General features: G+C 36.8%; 2 protein-coding genes across 9 annotated transcripts in view; one reads left to right on the top strand and one right to left on the bottom strand.

Moving 5' to 3' along the window:
- Positions 1-412: 412 nt before the first annotated feature.
- On the top strand, positions 413-15684 carry st3gal8 (ST3 beta-galactoside alpha-2,3-sialyltransferase 8). 2 transcript variants are annotated; one of them, XM_051912767.1, is made up of 8 exons: positions 413-538; positions 4612-4650; positions 4741-5332; positions 8111-8298; positions 9901-10080; positions 10193-10238; positions 10325-10444; positions 10524-15684. In XM_051912767.1, the coding sequence occupies exons 3-8, from the start codon at positions 5009-5011 to the stop codon at positions 10689-10691; spliced, it is 1026 nt and encodes a 341-aa protein (XP_051768727.1). In that variant the 5' UTR covers positions 413-538; positions 4612-4650; positions 4741-5008; the 3' UTR covers positions 10692-15684. The 2 variants fall into 2 exon arrangements, with proteins under 2 accessions (XP_051768727.1, XP_051768728.1); XM_051912768.1 differs by lacking the exons at positions 413-538; positions 4612-4650 and adding an exon at positions 6873-6975 and having other exon boundaries at positions 5110-5332.
- Positions 14914-22311, bottom strand: part of unm_sa1614 (un-named sa1614) — a 46283-nt gene continuing 38885 nt past the window's right edge. For 5 of the 7 annotated variants that reach the window (XM_051912755.1, XM_051912759.1, XM_051912761.1 and 2 more), the window contains exons 25-28: positions 21457-21518; positions 21151-21341; positions 20756-20878; positions 14914-16813 (exon numbers count right to left, since the gene is read on the bottom strand). In XM_051912755.1, coding sequence (XP_051768715.1) covers positions 16739-16813; positions 20756-20878; positions 21151-21341; positions 21457-21518 — 451 coding nt within the window. In that variant the 3' untranslated portion in view covers positions 14914-16738. Of the gene's footprint in view, positions 16837-20755; positions 20879-21150; positions 21342-21456; positions 21519-22311 lie in introns of all 7 variants that reach the window. The other 2 variants (XM_051912758.1, XM_051912757.1) reach the window with 2 other exon arrangements.

Raw genomic sequence — 22311 nt, 5'->3', positions numbered from 1 at the left:
TTGAATGTCTAATTTGTTATAAAAAACGTTATAAACTAAGGGGTTTAACTCATAATTATGGGTTCATGATAATTCACACCCTGTTATTGGTAGCAGAAGAAACTCAATCTGTTGCACAAAACAGCTGGTCATGTGAGCTCAACATAGCAACAACCTGCTCCATTTAGATTCAAAGAGCTTTAACATCCCATCCAAACTGTACAAACACAACCCTCACAGAAAGCTTTATGCATTTTTACATTTTTAAAAATACATCATTTAGTATTCAGTAAATTTATAAACTGTTTTCCTCATGAGAAACAAAAAATGTTCCCACAAGGTCAAAAATTACTGGTACTACTATCTTTGTAAGGTCATTTGGTACCCACAAGGAGGGTTTACACGGACCCCCGCCCCACCCCACACGACCCCACACGCACGCACGCACAAACACAAACCGAGCAGACGCAAGACGTAGAGCTTGACATCATTTCTCCATAGTCCGAGCCAGACGGAGTTGTGCGCGTTAGTTACCCACATCCGATCTCAGAACAAGGTGGTAAGTAGCCTAAACTTATACCTCTTTCTAGACGACTGCATGTGATCTTATACCAAAACCTGATTAAACTTTATCAAGCCCGATTTGAGTAAATATACGTGATAGATTATGATAAGAGCAAGCGGTCTCAAATGAGTTAACGGAGTTGAGCTGAACTGCCATCTCAAAGTTATGTTCTTTCTTTCTACTTTTTTAACCCACACGTTTAGCTAATGCAATGCTAATCAATCCCATTTTACTTCTAAACAACAGGTTATAGTAACAAGATTTATTTCGAGTTGAACATAAGTTTTCACCTCGAAAATTAAACTTGAGCTGAACTTCTAGTGGAAACGGTTCGAACGGTTTGAGTCTTTGATAACTTATCCATGTTTGTTAACTGTTACTTTACTATCCTAAATTGTACATTAGACATCATTGAAATTTTGTGCGGTGTATTAAAAGTAAAATATACTTGTAACTTTAACGTTTGGATGTAAACCATGGCTATGTCTCAAACTTGAACGAGCTTCCTAGTTACTTGGATAGCTTCTTTTTTTTTCGTTCTTTCTTTTTTTTTTTTCCTCTTTTTTGGCATGTAACGTTAATCGGCGTTCAAGCGTTTGATAACGCGATACATATGGCGCCCAAAATGCTGGCTTTTGTTGTTAATTGTTGAGATTTATATGGTTTTAGTCTTGACTAGTTATAATCAGTTATTTCTCTATACCTTTCAGTTTTGTGTAAATGAAGATTGTCAGTTTGAATTGTTTCGTACTACGAGACATTTAGAGTTACTATGAGACCCAATTCATCCCGGACACTGTATATAACCTACACATAGCTGGTCGAAATAAAGATAATTTTATTCAGTAAATAAAAAATCAGTTTATTAAACCAGATATCTATCGAGGTCTGTGTGACTAGATGTTACCAGCTGTCAAAAACATGCCATAACAGTAACACTGATTCCTGCAAACATGGTTACTGAGGAAAGTGACATACACTACATTTGTGAAATTGACATTGTAAAATGGGTGTATTTACAGTAAAAAAAACCTTGTACATTACTGTAAGAATACAGTGATCATGTTACAAACAAAAGTTACAAAAGTTCTTAACTGTATGTCATTAAATTATATAGTGCAACAAATAAACATTCCAATGTACATAAAAGATTAGCAGCAGCAATAATCTACAACAGCAGCAATATTCACCAGCAGCAGCGGAGCAGATCTATTCCGCCAAGACCAAATACATTAACATTGTCATATCCATTGCCATGCTAAAAATCTTCCGAGAGTTGTCATGATTGTCAATAAATTTCATGTAATGCCAAATAAAATAGTATTTTTTACTATATACAGTAAGTTAAGGTTAAGATTACAGTTAAACATGTAACATGTTTTTACAGTATTTTTTTATGTTGTTTTCTAGTAAAATGTACATATTGTACAGTGTAGGCTAGGTATTGCTGTTTCTTAAGCTTAGTTTTAGAGTTAACCCATGTGAGTTGGAAGGAAAAAGGAAATGAGGGCCCACTTGTTTTGCATTTTGAAAGATATTCTGGCTATCAGAGAGGCTGATAAGTGTGCTATGCTTAGAGTTATATAGTGGGGGATGGTGTGCTTGTTTTTTCTTCCTCTCATGTTGAGGAAACCACACCACATGCATCTCCACAAAGGTGAGGCTGAATGTAAAACCCCCAAAACCCCTTGCCCTTAGCAGTCCACTCCACACTTCACTTAAAACTCTCACTGTAGTGTTAACATGGCCTGACTCTTTAACATGCCTTGAGCAAAACCAGCCTCTAACGCCTTTGCAAGTTAAAAAGCTCTGGCTTGCATCCAAGGCCAATCTTTTAGAGCAGGGTTGTTCTCAGCACCTCAGCAGTTTTAATCGATGTTTTGTAATTGATCATTTTTGCGTGTTTCTGTTGTTCATTGGTGTAGGAAACAAAAATGGAAAATCTCAGACACTGTTTATGTTTGGTGACACAGAATAATACGTTTATTTAAACGGTTCATGTTTTTCTTCCTGGTATTTTTTTTTCACTTACGTTTGCAGTTTGACACTGTGGTGCTCCACAATATTCACAATGGTTTTTGTCAAACGTAAGATCATGCAAAACAAAACTGCATCACTAGATTGCTATTGACAGTTTAAATACCTAGTTCAGTGATGCAAAATGTGATCAGCTGACTGTTTCTGTGCAGGTAGTTACATAGTGGCTCCATCTACTTTATCTTATCTTTATTCTTGTCATATTTTTTGTGATTTTTATAGTATATAGAGAGAAAAAATATTATTATATATTTATAATTATATAAAAAAATATATATATATATATATATATATATATATATATATGAATTTGTTTATTTATTTAATATTTTTATTTAGTTGCTATGAATTTTGCATTAGAAGCAGCTTGTATTTGGGGTAAAAAGCTAATTAAAATACTTTAATGTTCTCAAAACTCAGCGTTTAGCATCAACTAACATTTGCTTGCTGTGTGGTTCCCTTCCAAATCCAGTGCGTACCTCAAGGCTCGCACAGAAAGTTTGGACAGGAGTCCTATGAAAAGGGGGTCCCTTTTGCTGAGTAAAGGGCACATTTCAATGAGCAATCAAATCTGAATAGTTTGGCAGACTTTGAGGAGCCTCTGGTTTCAGTAATATGAGAATCCCATTGGCTCTGATGTTTAACATATTGGTATGCAAATGAATTAGACCAGTTAGGGTGTTCCCTTGATGCAGCTGAATAACTGTCTGAATAAAAAACACACAGGAGCTTTTTGTAGTTGTATTTCATCTGTTCTTTGTAGTGTTGAGCCATGGGAACCTGGCAGTCATGAGAAATTCCTGTTATCTTATCTAAAAAAAAAAAAAAAAAAACCGCAGGCTACCCACGTACCATGGCATATTTTACTTTGGCTAAGTACATTTAAAGCCACTTGTATGGAAACTAATATGTCTTTCTAGTGCACTACAGCTGTTGTTATTCCTCTTGATTAGTTTTCTCAATGAACTGCTTGTTTCTTAGCTTAAGCTAATGAGAATGTTCTGGATTCATCAGCTCTGGACTGGTTACTTAAAGCTCCTTGCGTTCATTTTGAGATTAGTTCACTTTGAGTAATGAATGTTGGGGGAGACCCACTTTGCTGACTAGGTAGGTTTGGCTGCGCTGGCCAGAGATGTAATTCTGTTTGGTCTGTAGTGAGACAGCTGTCTGGCAGGGAGAGACGGTTCTTCTGAATCAGCTGAATGTCAGCTGATCTCACATCCCCCACTCCATTACCAGCGACTCCCTGCTCCGGCGGACACGGATCCCTAACAGATGAGGAAAGTCGTGGACTTCCTGTTTCTCATATAGGATAAATTTTCAGCCGTGTTCTGCAGTCACTTTGGCTGTGGTTTCTGGGATAGCTTTTTTTTTTTTTTTTTTTAAAGTAAAGCGACTGTTCCAAGGATTGTTGTTAAGGACTTCAAGCTGGCTATTTAAGTACCATGCATCAGGTCCAGATTTCTACACTGGGAATTGTGGGAGTAGCTGTGTTTGACACTCATCAATCTAAAGATGGATTTGCTGCATTGATGTGATTGGTCCAACGCAGTCAGCGGTGCTTTATTTATGAAGTTGTTCATTGTGGATGTGGTGGGGAGTTTGAGGGAGGTTCAGCCACATTCTTGCTGTCTCAGCAGGAGGCAACAGTTGTGACCTTTCTGCAATGTTCTCGTTGTATTGTGGAGTGCTCTCCAATGTGCTTTTCTTGCTCTTTTCCATACAACTACAATAAATGTGGACTGTAGCTTCAAAAGGATCCAAAAACACCTAAGTAGTTCCGATGTCTTCTGTATTATATTTTAAGTCTTCTGATAGTATTATGTGAGAAAGTGACTACACTAAATTTATTCACTGAAAAAAACCCGTTGGCGCGTTTATTAACAAAATCTGATTTGTGAAGGAATCATTTAGACCACTTTGTAAAGTGAATCTGCCAATAGACTTAAAAGAACATTTCATTCATTAATCAGATCATGACATAATGGTAATAATATCTCAAAATGTTGAATTTTTTTTTTTTTTTTTAGGAACCCTTTGCAGCAGTGGATGTTCGCAGTGCTAAAAATGTAAGAAGAGGTGTCTACAGGAAGTGAAACTGCCTCATTTGTGACTCATTTCCTTCACTGAATGTTAAGTAACAGTTTGTCTCCTTTTAGTGTTCCACAATGAGGCATTGTGCTTTGGTTTTGAAAACTCATGAAAGAATGGACAGATAGAACAAGGCCATAATGGATGATCCTGGATTGAAGATCCTATCATTTTCCACCTCAGAGGCCATTTTGTTTTGTAAAGCAACTCATCATACACCATAAAAACCACAATCCATTTGGCAGGAACAAGCCAGAACTGGATGCCTGTTACAGCTGAGGTTCCTTTAAATCTTTTCTCTGGAAAATCCACCCCAAGTTTCAGTTTGTCTTTACCATGATGTTGAGAAGGAAACTGTACTTAGGCGCTTTGCTAGGTGCTATTTTGTTTTTAATGATAGCTGCTCACACCATTCAGAAGGCCAACGTTGTGCCCATCACAGTTTTACCCTCTCACCACGATGTCGGGATACCAACGAAGAACCAGACAGAGTTACACCCTATCACCAAGCCAACACGAGGTCATTCTTGTAGCTGTACGTCCTGTATAGCAGACATGGGTGTGTCAGAGTGGTTTGACCAACACTATGATCATAAACAGAAACCTTACCTTACCGGCAGGGACGATGACATAGATCCAGTCTCTCTGAAGTGGTGGCTGGTAAGTAGCTGATTGTTGGTTTAAAGAGGCCAAGTTTGTCATTCAACCACGTTGGTTAAAGGATTAGTTCACTTTCAAATGATCATAAACATGTACTCCACATGGCTCCAGGGGGTTAATAAAGTCCTTCTGAAGCGAAGCGATGCATTTGTGTAAAAAAAAAAAAAAAAAATCATATTTAACAAGTTATGAAGTAAAATATCTAGCTTCCGCCAGACCGCCTTCCGTATTCAATGTATGAAGAAAGTGTAACTGAAGGCGGACTGGCAGAAGCTAGATGTTTTACTTCATAACTTGTTAAATATGAATTTTTTTTTTTTTACACAAACGCATCGCTTCGCTTCAGAAGGTCTTTATTAACCCCCCGGAGCCGTGTGGAGTACACGTTTATGATGGATGGATGTAGATGGAAGCACTTTCTTCAGCTCATACTCGTGAACTAATCCTTTAATGATGTCACGCAGGTAGAGTAATAACTTATATTAGTTAGTCCTTTTGAGATCGAATGAATGTCATATTTTTTGCTATAATTTACGGACATGGTATCTGAGGACTAATTCTCATTTTTCTCAGTTATTTTGCTTTGTTATCCAGATTCAATCATAGGCTCTTTCTTACGTACTAAAACTCATACACATATGCGCCCTCTTCAAAAACGGCACTTAAAATCTCTTGACAGACTAAAAGACGTGAATGAAATTTGTATATATTCAAAATGAAAGATATGATTATACTGAATACCAGCCTGCTTATTTTGTTCAAATAAGGATTTATTAAGTCCACATGCAAACATTGTTCCAACTGCACAACTTTGCGATGGTGTTTGCGAATGTTTGTTGGAACTATGGTTTCTGGAAAACACAGACCCGTTGAACTATAATTATAATTGATAATGACAGAACTTGTGACCATAGTTGGCTAACTTTTGGGAAACTTTTTTTAAGTTATGGTCTCTAAAGCACCTCCTTCCGAAAAGCTCAACGTGCTCTGATTGGTCAGCTGGTCAGCTGATTGGTCAGCTGAGTATGTTTCACAAATGCAACGCCCCTTACCATAGCCGAGAGTTACAACACACAACTTTTGCTACTCAACCAGGCTTTGGCCATTTTTTTGCCTTGTGGGTATTATATGACGAATACTGTGACGATACATTCCTGGAAGAAAACTGATAACTACAGTCGATGAGTTTCAGGAAGTTCAGAAACAGTGTTTCCTGTTATAGAAAATAAGCTCCCTTCTAAGTGAACTTTGTGCTTTGTAACTTTGCAGACCTTTTTCATGCTCAAACAGCAACATTACACACTAACATAATTTTTACATTTTAATTGAATTAATTACATGATATGATGTGAAATGAGTAAGACATTTTTATAATCCTATAACATGCTAAAGCACAAAGAATAAATTGCAACTGTGGACACTATTAGACCACATTCTGATTTAGGTATACAGTACAAATCTTTTTCATGTGCTGTACTATTGTATAATGTGCTTGTAGCAGTCATTTTAAGTAGTTTTCTTACATCCCCTATTTCATCAGAATGGTACTGGTCTGGCAGCTGGCCCATGTCTCCACTGACTTGGGAGTTGAGCAAGGACAGAACTGACTGCATTACTACATAACCTACCCATAAACAATCATGGTATATATCTAAATACTAAATACATTGACAGACACTGAATTAAATTAATTATTTTAACTACTGAATGAATGAACATTAAGAGATTCGACAACCGAGACATAAAATAAACAAGTTTCACAGACATTTGATGAACTAAAAGGAATAATGAGTCACTGAACAAAGGGGGGAGGGGGGGAATGGAGGCACGGGTAGTTTTTCTAGTCCACTGGCTGAAGCGACCCAACACCCCACCTCCCCAGAACCCAACTGGGCTAGTTTTGGCCATGATTGGACTAGTTTTGATCAGCAATTGGGCGTTTTTGTTGTGCAGACCTGGCAACACTGCCAGATCGGGCACCGGCTCCAGCACTGGCACCCTGTTGGGGAACAAGGGTGACCAGATGATCAGATAAATATGTGATCATTTGTGCAAATATCTCAACTCTCAATATGTAGTTTTAGCTCAACGCAAGATCTGTTTTCCAATTTCTGCTATGAGTGGGACAGTTAATGTTGGATTTCTTCCTAGATTCATTTGCTAGGCTCAAGACAGCCATTGGCTTCTCTAAGCTAGAAAAGCAGAATAGATCTTGGGTTTCTCAGGCATGCCTCTGAAGTCGCATCATCATAACTGTAGATATCATTTCCCTTTTCTGGCACACAGACACGTCAGGGAAAGACAACAGCTGGTGTGTTCATTCCAGACCCTCTCAAGTTCACTTACTACCATCATATCTGTTTGCCAAACATCATTAAAGCGATGGCTGTGGATCCCCGAATCATTATCTGGTTTCCTTAAACAAAAAAGTAATTCTCCCTAGGGAACAAGGGCACAAATAGGCCCTTCGGCCCAGCCATGTGTTTCAGTAAGGTTTAATTTAGCCTAATTAAAGGCTTTCAGACCATTGCAGGCAACGGCACTAAGAGTGCACTCAGATAAGCCTGAAATTTGTGTGCCTCGAGTCTTGAGTTTCCATCCTCATGGCACATAGAAACGTTGTCAGTATTTTTAATAATGCATTAAGGAAGTATACAATAACACAAAAGACCATTGCTGGGAAAATCGTCTTTTCTTTTAACATTAAAGATGTAAAGATCAGTAGCTTATATAATATTATTGAAATTTGGAGGTTTTATTAATGATATTGTTTTGCAGTCTTTGCAGACATCTAATGGAAGGATCAAGGATGCCACCCAGAAGATGTTTAAGATCATTTCCCCTCCACCTGAAGACAGAACACCACGGCAAAACCAATGTCGGAAATGTGCAGTTGTTGGAAACTCAGGCAATCTGTTGCAGTCCAAATATGGAGCCTTGATAGATTCCCACTCAACTGTTATTAGGTGTGTTTTCTGCTCTTTGTGTGTCTAATCTATAAGTTATAACTGGATAGTTCACCCAAAAATGAAAATTCATCAATGCAACACACAAAAAAGACATTTTGGAAAAAATGTATCTATGATGGTTAGTGGGGTCCAAAACATTTGACCTCATTGACTTTCATTGTTAGACAACACTGTGTTAGACAAATCCTGTTTTACTTTAAAACTCATTAAGGAATTCAAATGTGTCAAATGCGTTCATGTTGACTTTAAAAGTTTCTGACACTGTGACAGCTTGAAGCTGTCGACAAAGCGACCGTTGCAAATATATTTTTCCTTCCTGTGAGAAGCGTCGCAAGTGCTTGGAGTACGTCATAAATAGAACGAGGCATCAGTTTACAACCCTCTATGGACACACTGTAGCTCGAGTCGCCATTGGCTAGTACATTTTTTATTTTACTAGCAGACTTTTTACATGAAATGCAAGAACAATGCAAAAAATCTATTTAAATATAATATTAAATATAAATATTAAACACTATTAAAGTAAACGGTCTAAAAAAAATAAGAACATAAAATTAATCTACAAGCAATAGCACAAATAAACACAATGGTACAAAGATGCAAATGAAATAAACAATGTTTTTCAGGTAAATCTAACTGTAGTACAGATTGATTAAATTGAATAAAGTAATCAAATGTAAAATAACACCTGCATAGTCTTCACTGTATAAATTAAATATAGATAAATCTTTATTAAAGTTACAGTTTAAGTTACTCAGTCAAGAGCATTGAGTGATTTTTTTTTTTTGCAGCTAGTCTGTTTTTATTGACATTAAAAACACAGACAGCAGCAGGAATGTTAGGCTGCTGTCACTTTAAGACATAATCCACAAATCCAATATCCTGATATTGGACACATACGTTTTATTTCTCGACTGTTTATGTTCACTTAGCACATACTTAGCACTGACTATGTTAAGGATACTCACCAATACAGGCATTTTAACATAATTTTGTGTGAAATTGACCATTCAAGCGCAAGACGACGTTAAAGAGAGCTCAATTCAGTATTCGCATGCTTTTTGGGTGCGTTCTTCGGATGTGCAGATTGCGCACACAAAACTTCTCACACATCACTCGCGAGTTATCTTTGCTTGAATGTTTAAATTGTTAAGGCTTCTTTCTCTAATGGTGAGTGCGCGCGTGTGCGAGAAAGCGACAGAGGGTGCTCTCAGCCAAGCGACGGTGAGTAAACCTCAGCAGGCAATAAAATTATATCTGCGCTAAACTTATTTTTTGCCTCAAACTCAATTACAGGCGACTGTAATCGTACAATGTACTAGCATTGGCTAATTAAAGACATTTTTTAGTCGCCTCGTGAAGTTTGGTCGCATATGCGGGTGATTTACTCGCATCGTGTAGAGGTTTGGTTTACTGTCGGGGATTTGCCGCATCCAGTGTAGACAACATCACTGATTATAATGGTTTCTGTTATCTTTTGTTGCGTCACGGTGTGAGAGTGAAACCACAACAAATTCATTTTAAAAATAGTTCTTCATTTTCAGTAACCAACAAGTTTGGTTTTTTTTACTAATACATTTCGCCTGAACTGTCCCACAGAATGAATAAAGCCATAACTGTGGGTTATGAAGAGGATGTTGGTAACCAAACCACCCACCACTTCATGTACCCAGAGAGTGCGATTGATCTGAGACCTGGTGTCCATCTTGTCCTTCTTCCTTTCAAATTGAAAGACTTCCAGTGGTTGTCAAGCGCCCTTTCCACAGGAGAGATCAAAATGTACCTCAAAACATTTCTGAAAATTGTGCAACATAGATTTTCATTAAACTAAAATTACTCTTAAAATGACTATAAAATTGCTTTGCTAAAAACGTTTGTATATCCCAAACAGGACGTACATGAGAGTGAAAAATCGTGTAAAAGCTGACAAAGACAAGGTGAGTGTAAATAATGCTGAAGCTTGTAAATCCATAAACGCATCCGTCTGTTAAGTCTAACTGTTCCTCCTGTGTGTGCCGTCCAGGTGATAGTTGTAAATCCAGCCTTCTTTAAGTACACACATGACAAATGGACAGAGCATCATGGAAGGTACCCGTCCACTGGGATAGTAGCCATTATATTTGCTCTGCATCTCTGTGACGAGGTTTGTATGTCTATTTACAGCCAAGATAATCATTTCTGCGTCATTAGATGTTTTCAATCATGATGTTCAATCCCAACAGGTGTCAGTGTTTGGATATGGGGCGGACAAACAAGGACACTGGCACCACTATTGGGAGTTCAACAAATACGCAGGTGCCTTTCGAAAAACTGGCGTCCACAATGCAGATTTCGAAACTGAGATCATTCAGAGGCTCAACGCAGAGGGCAAAATCAAACTGTACAGATGAGCCTGTAATTGTGGCCTTTATTGACTCAGTAGTGCTTAATGCCATGTAAATGCAGGGCCAGGACCTGCACAGCACCCGTATGAAAGCCAAAGAGACGCAGATCTGTGATCCACCCTACTATTAATTGACCACTGTGAACTGCACTGAACCAAACCCACAGACATCAAGCTGTAGTCCTAAGACCAAATGAACTCCTCCTGTTCTCTAACAGCATTTTACTCGCTACGTGCCTGAAGAAAAAGACGGATGTTGCCTTCCTCCCAGTCAGACATTGAAACTTTGAAGAAGATGAACAGTAAGCAAATTGGCTTAATCTGAGCCCCCTTATGTACTTCTTTCTTATTCAATCTGTTCTGACTAGCCTCACAGTGTCTGCACTGGAAATTTGCAACGTGACAAAACTAGATGGGTTTCATGTATGATCAACAAACTGCTAGAAATATGTTGATCATCAGTGCCATTCGCTTGCAGATGTTATAAAAATCCAGTTTTCAGGACATTAATGCCTTAAAGTCAACATGAAGCAGCATTCGCAATCTACTTTTCCTAGTGCAACAAAATATTCAGTGAGGAAAAATGGGCGGGGTTTGATTTGAACCATTGGTAATTGATTGGATCGTGAAAAGTGGGTGTTGGACCATATGACAGGTGGATGGTTGGACAGTTTAGTGATGTCAGCCGAAAAGAAATAAGGTAGAGCAAGTTGTTAAATTTTGATGAAAGTAGGGCTGGACGATTATGACGATAAGATTAATGAACGATTATTTTGTTTCTGGGTTTTTTTTTTTTTTTTTTTTGCCCTCATAGTTCACTGATAAGGTTTGTACTGTAAAAATGATTGAATATTAAAGGTGGGATATTTTTTCCTATTGAAAGAGTGATTGACAGCGCACTTTCAGCAGTTATTTTATCTATGGTTCGTAACATTTCTTACAGATTTTTGCTCGTTGTAAATCAGATACAGATAAATTAGCACAGTACCAGTACGTAATGAGAGCTTTTGCATGTGTGAATTAGTCATACTGTCTCTCTTTTAATTGTGAAGCTGTGGGTTGTAAATAGTTCCTTCAAAATATATGCTATAATAAGTTTTGAGTTTCTAAGCTACTTTAGTGATAAATCACAGGACAGCGCTGACAACTAGTTTCTGCATTCCTCTCTGCGCGCGCGATCTTCACGTTTTCCACAGCTACTGTTTGCATGAGTGTTCGTGCCACAATTCAGTTGCGCAAGCATGGTAGCTCGATATAACACACATCCGATTGTCTACAATCGCTTGAATGTACAAACTAGCAAACCTTTAAACACATACTGACAAAGTTTAGTGAAGACGCAAGGCTTACCACTCGCGCGCCATTTCTATAGGTTGACTCGGCGTTCACCTCCGTGTTGCTTTCATGCCACTGACTGGACGGGGCAGAGTCAGGTGGCTACACACGCGGTAGTATGTTTTTAAGGGGGAAGTATTAACAGGATTAAAAAACGAAATAATCGACATGGGAAAATTACGTCGGTTAGAGGTTCTGAATTTCGATTACTTTTTGATTAATCGTCCAGCCCTAGATGAAAGCTTATAAACATTTTTTCCTTTGAAATAATGCACACTGATAAATTGTGCAAAATAAGTATTAAAATGTAGTAAGGGGTAGTTCACTTTCTTCTTTGCAACAAAAAAAGAAGATATTTTGGGGTTCAAACAACATTAGACCCCATTTAAAAAACACTAAAAATATCTTTTTGTGTTCTGCAGTAGGGTTGTCAATGTGTAAATGCAGATTTCAGTAAGCTTGCACTTTATTTATTGATAGCCTTAGAAATTGTGAAGTGAGGGCTCTTCTCTTGCTTTCTGTTTATTGCCCATTCACAATCTGAATACAAGTTTCATTTAGAAGCACACTGCAAAGTTTCTGGACTGACAACCATATTTAAATGCATGATTGAATTGGAATCTTCAGTGATTGACAGTGATAACCAATGGATGGTACAAAACAGGAAACATTTTTTGGTCACACTTTAGATCAGGGTCCAATTCTCACTATTAACCAGAGGTGTAAAGTACTTGAGTAAATGTAATTAGTTACTGTACTTAAGTATCTTTTTGGCTACTTTGTAGTTGTACTGAGTATCAAAGATATTGGCAACTTTTACTCTCTACTTGACTACATTTTTGAGCAAGTAAATGTACTCCACTACATTTGTGATGAGTAATGCAATTACAAATTACATTTTTGATGGCAGCTAACTTTTTCTGCAGCAGTTTATTTCTGATATAAAGAAGTGATATCACCATCTAAGGGCATTGAAGGTACTATATCTTGTGCATTTTGACTTCACTCCCCCAAAACTTGTCAACAAGGCTACTTTACGTGAATGTGAGTGCATTAGCAGGTAGTTGCTGATCGCAGATGTTTTATTTATTAGATGAGGAAATGACTGCAGCTAGTGATGAGGCTCAAACCAGCACATACAGTAGACTTTGACTATTTAATTTTACTTAACATTGTTTTATTTATCCGCTAAATTGGCAAGACCGTTTCGAAGGATATTGGTTTACTTACGGCCTTTTTGTGCACTTGTAGACGTTTAAAAGGTTGTTGTGTCAACCTTGATTTATTGCAACATTGAGGTGTTCAGTTTTGATTTCTTGATTTCTCATCTTACAAATCAATTGTTTCTTATTTTCACTGGCATCTCTCTCAGGTGTTGAGGACTAATGCATCTCTGAACCTACATTCAGCATGAGTAAAATACTTAAGTACTGTTAAAATCAGATACTTTAAGACTTTTACTCAAGTCGTATTGGAATTGGTTACTTGTAACTTGTAGTGGAGTCATTTTCGATGTAAGGTATCAGTACTTTTACTCAAGTATGGTTTTCAGGTACTCTTTACACCTCTGCTATTAACTGACTATTAACTATGACTTTTGCCTCAATAAACCCCTAATTACTGCTTATTAATAGTTAATAAAGTAGTTGTTAAGTTTAGGTATTGGGTAGGATTAAGGGATGTAGAATATGGTCATCCAGAATAAGGCATTAATATGTACTTTATAAGTACTAATAAACAGCCAATATTCTAGTAATATGCATGCTAATAAGCAACTAAGTTACTAGTGAGAATTGGACCCTGACATAAAGTAATTAATTGAACAGGTTTTGCTCTGGTACCAAAATTGGTACTGAGAACCACAAAATTTTTACTGGAATTGGCACAGACTACTGAATTTTTTGGTAGTGTGACATCCCTATTCTGCTGAAAAAGTAGTCATACTGGTTGGGAATGACATGATACATTAGGGTGAGTAATGTACGCAAGATCCAATTAAATTTCATGTAAACTTTAACCTGCAGTGCATTAAAGCATTTTAGATTATAAATTTGTGGATTATAAGGTTTCAAAATATTGAGTAAGCAATAAACACATTTTTAAAAATCAGAAATTAGTTTGAATAGCGTATTAAGACGTTCACAAATGTTATTTTAGATTTCAGCTCAGACAATTACAGAGATGCACTGACACTGTTAAAGTCACCACACATTTCCTGCATTCATATTTGAAGGACTCTTCTTGCCTTAAGGTTCTCTCCTAATTTAACTGCCATTGAAATCACCTAATTATACACACAACTCATGCTGGAACATGTATTTGTCGCACAGAGCTGTGAAAGATTGTAGTTGAGAGTGTAGAGTTTCCTATGGGAGCGTTATTTGTGTGTTATGTGTTTAATATCATTATAAACCTTTAGACCAAAGCCGTCCCTAGAGTGGTGCGTCTGGTCTCAGTGGCCTTGAAATGACCCGCTGGCACTCGTACAACAACCTGTCTTGTGATTTACAGTTCTGGATATAGCAAATGCTGTACTTTCATACATGTTTGATTCATTATCTTTTTTGTCCTGTAATACAATTGATCTCTGTATTTTTGTAGTTGAAATTACTGGTGGTAGATGTTCTGTGTTTTTTTCCCCTTTTCTAGTTTGTGTTATTGTGAACTTTAAGGACTGTGACAAGGTTGAAACTGGAGCTGTAATTTCAATGTTTGTTGCCAAGTATTACCACACATGTCGTTTGTTCTGTGGTTTTATGTTCTCGAATGTATTTGCATTCAGTGCTTCTTGTCAGTCAGTGGCTGTCACGGTTTACACAGTTTGCACGGAAAGGAAAGCCACAGATAATCTGATAATACACAAACACTCAAATAAAGACACTGAAGAATTAGAGTTTGGACAAAAATCGGAAAGAAACCGACAGGAAGTGTTTTAATCTAATAAGAAACAAAACCAAAGCATAAACAATCAAAATAATTTGAATTCAAAAGTCACAGTTTAGGGCATTCTGCACAGTATTAAAAAATATTTGATAATTTTGCATAAATAAAAATAGAGAAAAACATACAAGCATTTTTTTTTTTAATGAGATACACAATACATAAATATCTCACAGTACCCTATTTTTCCATTCAGGTTCTTTAACAAATAAAAAGCAAATGCTGAAACTTTTTTTTTGTAATACATTTTCAACTTTTACTGTAATACATGACGGTGTATATAAAAGATCCTCTAGTGCAAGTAGAGAAATCCATCACCAATTAAAATTGAATTTTTATTCCACCTCCCTGCTGGAATAATTACCTAGGAGGAGTCCAAGATATTGAGCAGTAAAGTCAAGAAAAGTGACTTGACTTTTTTTGCCAAATGACTTTTTATGGTTTTGTTTACACCTCATATATTCAAACAACATGTGACCGCAGATTTAATATTCCCTGGGTGTGACAATTTGAAAAAATGTCTTCTGCCACAAGTAGTTCTCTACTCTCAAGCACTTTAAGAAGTTTGAACATGTTCAAAGACTGTCCAGCTGAATGTGATGGTTTGATCCCATTGTAATGGCCAAATTGTGTGGTGTGTGCACATCTTTGTAAGCTTCTTGTGTTCATGATGTTTTGTGTGAACCTGTGATCTGTTTTCAATAAACCACTTACTTAACCATTTATTCAGTGGTTATTTCATCTGAAGTTACAGAAACAATGGAATCTTAAAACATGTCTGGGTATTTCACCCAAAATCAAAAGAAAAATATTTTAGGCATAAAGAAATGTTTTAGGACCATTAAGGTTTTATTAAAACATATTTTTCATTTATATATTTTGAAATTATTTTTTAAAGCACTTTTCATCCCAAACTGCCATTACTACAATGTAAAAAATACATTGTAATTACTTTAAAATATAAATAATGTATCATTTAATTATTGAAAGTAGTATTTTTTGCTGTTTATGTAACAAAATACTGTTTAAAGTATTTAATCAAGTAATAAGAGTAATGAATGATAATAACGAGAATTTAAAATTAGAATAGAATTAAAATAACTGATCATTTGAGGGAAAAGTGTGCTAAATTGTTGAGAAAATGTCACCATGCAAAAATATTCTTGGTATAAAAAAAATAAAATAAAATAAAAAAAAGCTTTTTTTTCTTTTCTTTTAAATGTAGGTGAAATATGACCCGGATGTGATTTTGTGCTATTCGCCCAAGCACACAAGTTTCATAATTCATTAATTTGTTCTTGATTAGTTTTCTAAAAGAATTGTGTTGTTACTAAGTTACCCTGTCACAGCGAATTGTGCTTTAAAGCTGTTCTTTTTGTCTCCATTTCTTAGCAACGCAATCTCGACATTAGACTTTCTCAATACAATTCTGCGGCCTGACATAAATGATTACTCACATTTGAGTTCAGTTCAATCAATGTAACAAACAACATGCGGTTCATGCTGTGTGTGCTTTTGGAGCATTTTTAGGAGTGTATAGGATGGTACATTTTACTCTACGAGCGTTGGGTTAGCCTGAACAACCACAAACGATGAGAATTTTTGTGCACAGCACAACTCGTTCCACATATCCCATCTCTCTCTTGGCACTGTGAGTGCTGCTTTGTTATGCTGATTCTTCATTACCGATGGTTCTGTGGGTAGATTTCAAGCCCCTCATTTCCCAGGGTGCTTTGGCAGTAAAGTCGACCGTGCTATGATTTCAGCTCCTGGCCGGCTTCATTCAGTGAGCGTAGAGACAAACGATGCTGGAAATAAGCCCGTTCTGTCTGGCTGTCCCTCGATGTAGCCGTGCTGAAAGGAAGATATTACTGGCTCTGGTTAAAGTCATCAAAAGGAAGGAAGAGAAATTCAATTAAATGAAAGGGCGGTGCATGACAACATATAATGAAGAAATAATGTCATAAGCAAGGGCTGCACATCCTGACTGAATGAAAATGAAAAAAGCAATGCTGCGAAAACAAAAGACGTGGGAGGTTTGAGGATGTAAAATAAGATGCAATTCACAATCCTTTTTCCACTTTCAAAGCTCTTTCCTGCATGCCAAGTGTCTCTCTCTGAATGTACAAAAAATTTATTCTTTTGATGTGCCATCCAGAGGCTATTTTTCCTGTAGAAGCATCTGCAGGATATTAGACAAGCCCGCTGGAGACGTATGGGCGTCTCTCCGACTTAGATATGGAGGCAGAATAAAACATGGACCCTGAGAGCTCTGCTCTGATCAGTTCCATCTGCTCCCATGGGATTGTGGGATACATCTGCATACACAGCAAGACTGTAAAAGGCTAACAAGAACCCTGCCGCTTCCTCGTCAAAACCATCTTTAACCGAAACAAGGATTTCAAACCATTTATGCCAGCGATACTTCAAAGGGCCAAAAACAACTGAAAATAAATTGCAAAATAAAAAAATGGCATGTAAAACAAGGAAGCACAATAAAGCTGTTCATCTAGTAAGAATTTTTGTGCCAAAGATTCCTTCGGGATTCTGCCATGGGTTTTTAAATTACAGTTTTGGATTTATGAGTAAATAGTCTGTGGTTACCTGAAGATATGTTTGTTCTACAACATAAATTACACACAGTCACTCAAGCATTCATTTTAAAAATCCTGTTTTAAAAAATAACATACAAAAAACACATTTTTTAAATCGTTTTTTTTTTTTTTTTTTGTAATTGAAATAAAGCTGAAGTAAAATAAAATATAGGCTAAATATTAGATAAATGAAATTAGTGAATGAAATGAAAAAAAAAAAAAAATATATATATATATATATATATATATATATATAATCTGAAGTACTAAAATTACTAAAACTGAAATAAAGCTATATCAAAATATCAAAACATAAAATTACAAAAGAACAACGAAATTGCTAACATTTAAAATTCACAATAAGTTCACATTGAGAACGACAATTATAAAGATAACAATAAGGATATAGTTCTAAACATCGTTCTAAATATAAAAGAATAGCACTGTCCACACCACAACTATAACGATAACGATATAGAGAAATGATATCGTTGCGATCACTTTCAGAATGATTTTTTTCCAGCTCTTGAACAATAAAAAACTGACAGCCAATCAGAATCCATTCTAATTTAAAGGCTCACGCATTTAAAATGGCAGGCGACATTGCGGAGAAGTTAATCGCCAAGATCCAGAAAAAGCCACCACTGACTGACAAGTCAAAACCCCTTTTCAAAGATATTTTAAAGAAAATGGATATATGGAAAACAGTCGATCATACCCTCGAAATAAATGGTGAGAAGTATTAACAATGAGATCATTATGCCAGGCTAGCAAACAGTGTAACATAAAATGATTTCAGGTATCCAGCGCTAGTTTGAAGTTCCAGTGAAAAGACTAGGCGTTGTTCTTATTTCACTATATTGACTTCATCAGCTAAATTCACTGTTGGATTAGATCGATTACACTAGCTATTCACTCGAAACAGCGTGCCGAGGACATCAACAAAAACAGTAAAAACATGTTGTACACACTTTAAAACCGCAGTGCGCAGGCTTGGAATAAACAGACCATTATCGTTCATTGGTGTGGACGCAAATATAGTTATCGTTATATTCAAAATTCATGTTTGAGGAATGACTGTATAATTTATTTAGTAGAGGAAAACGAAGGTTTCTTATAATATTTGTCCCACAGAGATCTGTTTAATATATATCCAATACTAAAAACATATCAGACATTCCCAAGGGAACCCATGGCAAATTAGCCTTCTATTATTGCTTTCCTATTCTATTGCACTCCGTCTGTTTGGTGCGCATGCGCGCGACGGCGCTCGTTCATGGAAGTTTGTGCTTGCAGAAGGCTCGTCCACTCCTGACAGCAAAATGGAAATAGCTTAAAGATTATTAATAGATGCGTGTTTGTTTCTACCAATCGCTGCACAAGTTAAGGTTACGTAAGATGACGAAAGCATGTTAGTGCTAGCCCTCCCCGGAACCCCTAGACCAGAGTGAAATCGCCCAAAAAGAGGCGGTACTCCACAGAACATGACTTGGCGCTGATTGGACTATATATCCAGAGGCAGAACAAACAGTCTAGAGCAGTGACAGCAAGCACAACACTGAGGTTGAATGCAGAGGTGTCAAGTACCTTACTTAAGTAGAAATTTTGGGTATCTATACTTTACTGGAGTAATTATTTTTCAGCCTACTTTTTAATTCTGCTCCTTATATTTTCACGCAATTATCTGTACTTTCTACTCCTTACATTTTAAAAATAGCCTCGTTACTCCTTTTTCATTTCGGCTTGTTTTCATTCAAAAAAAAAAATCCAGATATCCAGATAGAGTGAATTTGATTGTGGTTGGATGAGAAGTATAAACATATAACCTACCATTCCGACACCCTATTGGTTTGTACGCGATCCATCGCACCTGCACATGACACAAATCACGTCACACTCCAGCAAGGAGGACATAGCCAGTGTTGGGGTCGTTACTCAAAAAAAGATTATTTCTTAAAAGTTATTATTTCTCCACTATTGGCTCATTTATCAAACGGGTGCTTTCTCTTCGTCCTCCGCAAATTAAGCTACAGTAGGTAGTTCGGTAGAGAGACGTTTAAATAAATTAGCGTTTGCGATTGACAATGTTGTGATAAGTAGGCTATACTAACTTTGTAACTCGTTACCCCCAACACTGGACATAGTAGACATATGTACATTTTGACATCTGTGTTTGCGTGTATTTGACTATTCAGGCGCAAGGAGAACTGATCGCGCGAGACAGAGAGAGAGAGCGCACGCGAGAGGGCGCTTCTGTTGTGTGCCATTCAGCGCGATTCAACAAGTTAATTGATAAAGAATTGTAATTTTGTGATACGACGATCTTCAACAATCATTTGGCTGTAAGCTGAAATTAAATTCAACCCGCCAAAGTGGCTATAGTGGGAGTGGCTGTCTTACCCGCTACAGCTGAAATCTACTGAAATCTGGCGGGTGTTAATGTCAAGCCCTGATTGTTACTAAGCCTGCCCTGGGTACACCAATTTTCTTGTCCGTTGCCCTCACAAATTCCTGCAGCTAAGCTTGGATGTACATTTACATTCCAGTAAAGGTTACTGATGACATGCCTCTGAAGTTTGACTTTTTGCACCATTACAATACTTATAGGCAACTAGTCATCATATCTTCTGCTCCATGAAACACGTTAATGCTCAGTAGTACACATATATGGTTCTTTAATGTATTTGCATTGTACTAAAATGCATTCATTTTCAATGGGCATATATGGGGCTGAAACAGGTAGCCTAGTGCATCCCAAATTTTTCAACATTAACATTTTAATATAACATTATAGTCATTATGGCCTTTAGAAAAATGTTTTTTTGAGGGGGTGGGGTAGTGCACAATAGGCCCCTGTGGCGCGGCCTAAGCTTTTGTCCTTGATGGCATTTTTTTCCTTACATTACTTTTACTTTTATACTTTAAGTAGTTTTGAAACCAGTACTTTTACACTTTTACTTGAGTAAAAAGCTTGAGTTGATACTTCAACTTCTACAGAAGTCTTTTTAAATCCTAGTACCCATACTTCTACCTGAGTAATGAATGTGAATACTTTTGACACCAGTGGTTGAATGTGATTGAAAGAAAGCTGTCCCTTTCTCACTTTGGTGGGGTGTCGCCCTATCACCATAAAGAAGAAAGCACTTTAAAGCTGACCCAATCCCAGGAAATAAATTTCAAAATAGTTTTTTCTTATACTCACCCACCAATCAGCATCTTCCTCTTCGAGTACCACCAGAACGTCACCCTCATTGAAGGTGAGCTCATCATGATGATCTGCCACACAGTCATACATGGCCTTCACACGCCTCAGCTTCGACTTCATCTAAACACAAGAAGAAAAAAAGAAAAAAGAAGAAGAAGAAATTGTTGAAGGGAAACCAAGTGTTAGGAACAAGAAATGAATTCCCACATGGAAACAGGCTGGTTTAAGCCAGTTTAGTGCTCAATAGGCCAGCACAGACATGCAAAACAGCTGGTGACGCTGGTTTTCTAAATAAATTAATACTTTTATTTATTATTTAACACAAAGATGAGTTAAATTGTTTAAAAGTGGTAGATAAAGACATTTTCATAATGTTACACCAAAGTTCTCACCAAAGTTTTTCTGGGCAGTGGGTGAGGAGCAGTGTGGCAGGAAGAGGAGGAGCTTCCATTAGTCTCCAGTCTAAAGGAGTGGGGGGATGTGGGAGACAGGGCCGGGGTGTGACGTCCAGCACTGCTGATGGGCTGCGGGGTTTGGTACAGAAAGTGAGACGAGCTGCGTTCCCCATCTGCTTGAAAACCTGCTGCGAGAGATTACGGCCATGTCACATCGTAACAAAAAACATGAGCCGAGATAAGCAAAACAAACTTAACTGAAAACAATATCATTAAAAAATAACTGAACAGTTTAAATATTACCTCGTTCTGGTAGCTCAGATAAGGAGTTGAGAGTGGGCGTGCTGTATTTGGGAGACCCTGAGCTGAAACAGAAAGATTAGACAGAATATGTTACTAACAACACAGTATATGCATTGTACTGCACTGTATATAAACAATGCAGTAAACTTTAAGCGAAATTATGACGATGTAGCCCAGTAGTTTTTTTTAGTAGATGATTTGTATGCATCTGATTAGACTTTGTATCTGATGATGATGCCTATTTACACTACCGTTCTAAAGTTTGTGATCAGTAAAATAAAAAATTGTCGTTGAAAGAAATGAATACTTTTATTCAGTAAGCATGCATTAAATTAAATTGATCAAAAGTAACAGTAAAGAAATTTAGAATGTTACAAAAGACTTCTGTTCTTTTGAACATTCTACTCATCAAAGAATCTCATCAAAGAACTTTTGTACCTGCAGCTATAGAATTATTAAATGAAAAAAGTAGGAGATGACATGCATGGTTACTTTAGTATTTTAGGTGGGTGTCAAGGGAGTGTATAGAAGCACATTGTCATGACTTTTTATTTATTTTTTAATATTTTATTGTTATTGTATGTTGTTATGTCTCATGAATTGTCTTAAGGATGGATTGCTGAATCTCCTGTCTGCGCAACAAATTTACCTTCAGGTACTAATAAAGATACTTTGACCTTGAATCATGAAAAAAAATGTATCATGGTCTCCACAAAAACATTAAGTAGCACAACCGTTGATAACAATAACATTGATAATAATAATAATAAAATTTACCTTTGCCATCACAGGAATATATTTTGACTTATATTAAAGTGGATTTTTTTTTTCATTTGTAATACTATTTCACAATAT

Source organism: Ctenopharyngodon idella, chromosome 11 (genome assembly GCF_019924925.1).
Source record: "Ctenopharyngodon idella isolate HZGC_01 chromosome 11, HZGC01, whole genome shotgun sequence".
Lineage (NCBI taxonomy): Eukaryota > Metazoa > Chordata > Actinopteri > Cypriniformes > Xenocyprididae > Ctenopharyngodon > Ctenopharyngodon idella.
The sequence above is the reverse complement of the archived record's forward strand: the minus strand, read 5'-3'. Positions and strand labels throughout refer to the sequence as shown.

Bases quoted from the DNA above. Each gene is read 5' to 3' on its own strand.
- st3gal8 (XM_051912767.1), top strand. From the start codon at position 5,009: ATGATGTTGAGAAGGAAACTGTACTTAGGCGCTTTGCTAGGTGCTATT. The intron at 10,081-10,192 runs GTACCTCAAAAC...TATCCCAAACAG, and splicing joins TCCACAGGAGAGATCAAAAT to GACGTACATGAGAGTGAAAA. The intron at 10,239-10,324 runs GTGAGTGTAAAT...TGTGCCGTCCAG, and splicing joins TAAAAGCTGACAAAGACAAG to GTGATAGTTGTAAATCCAGC.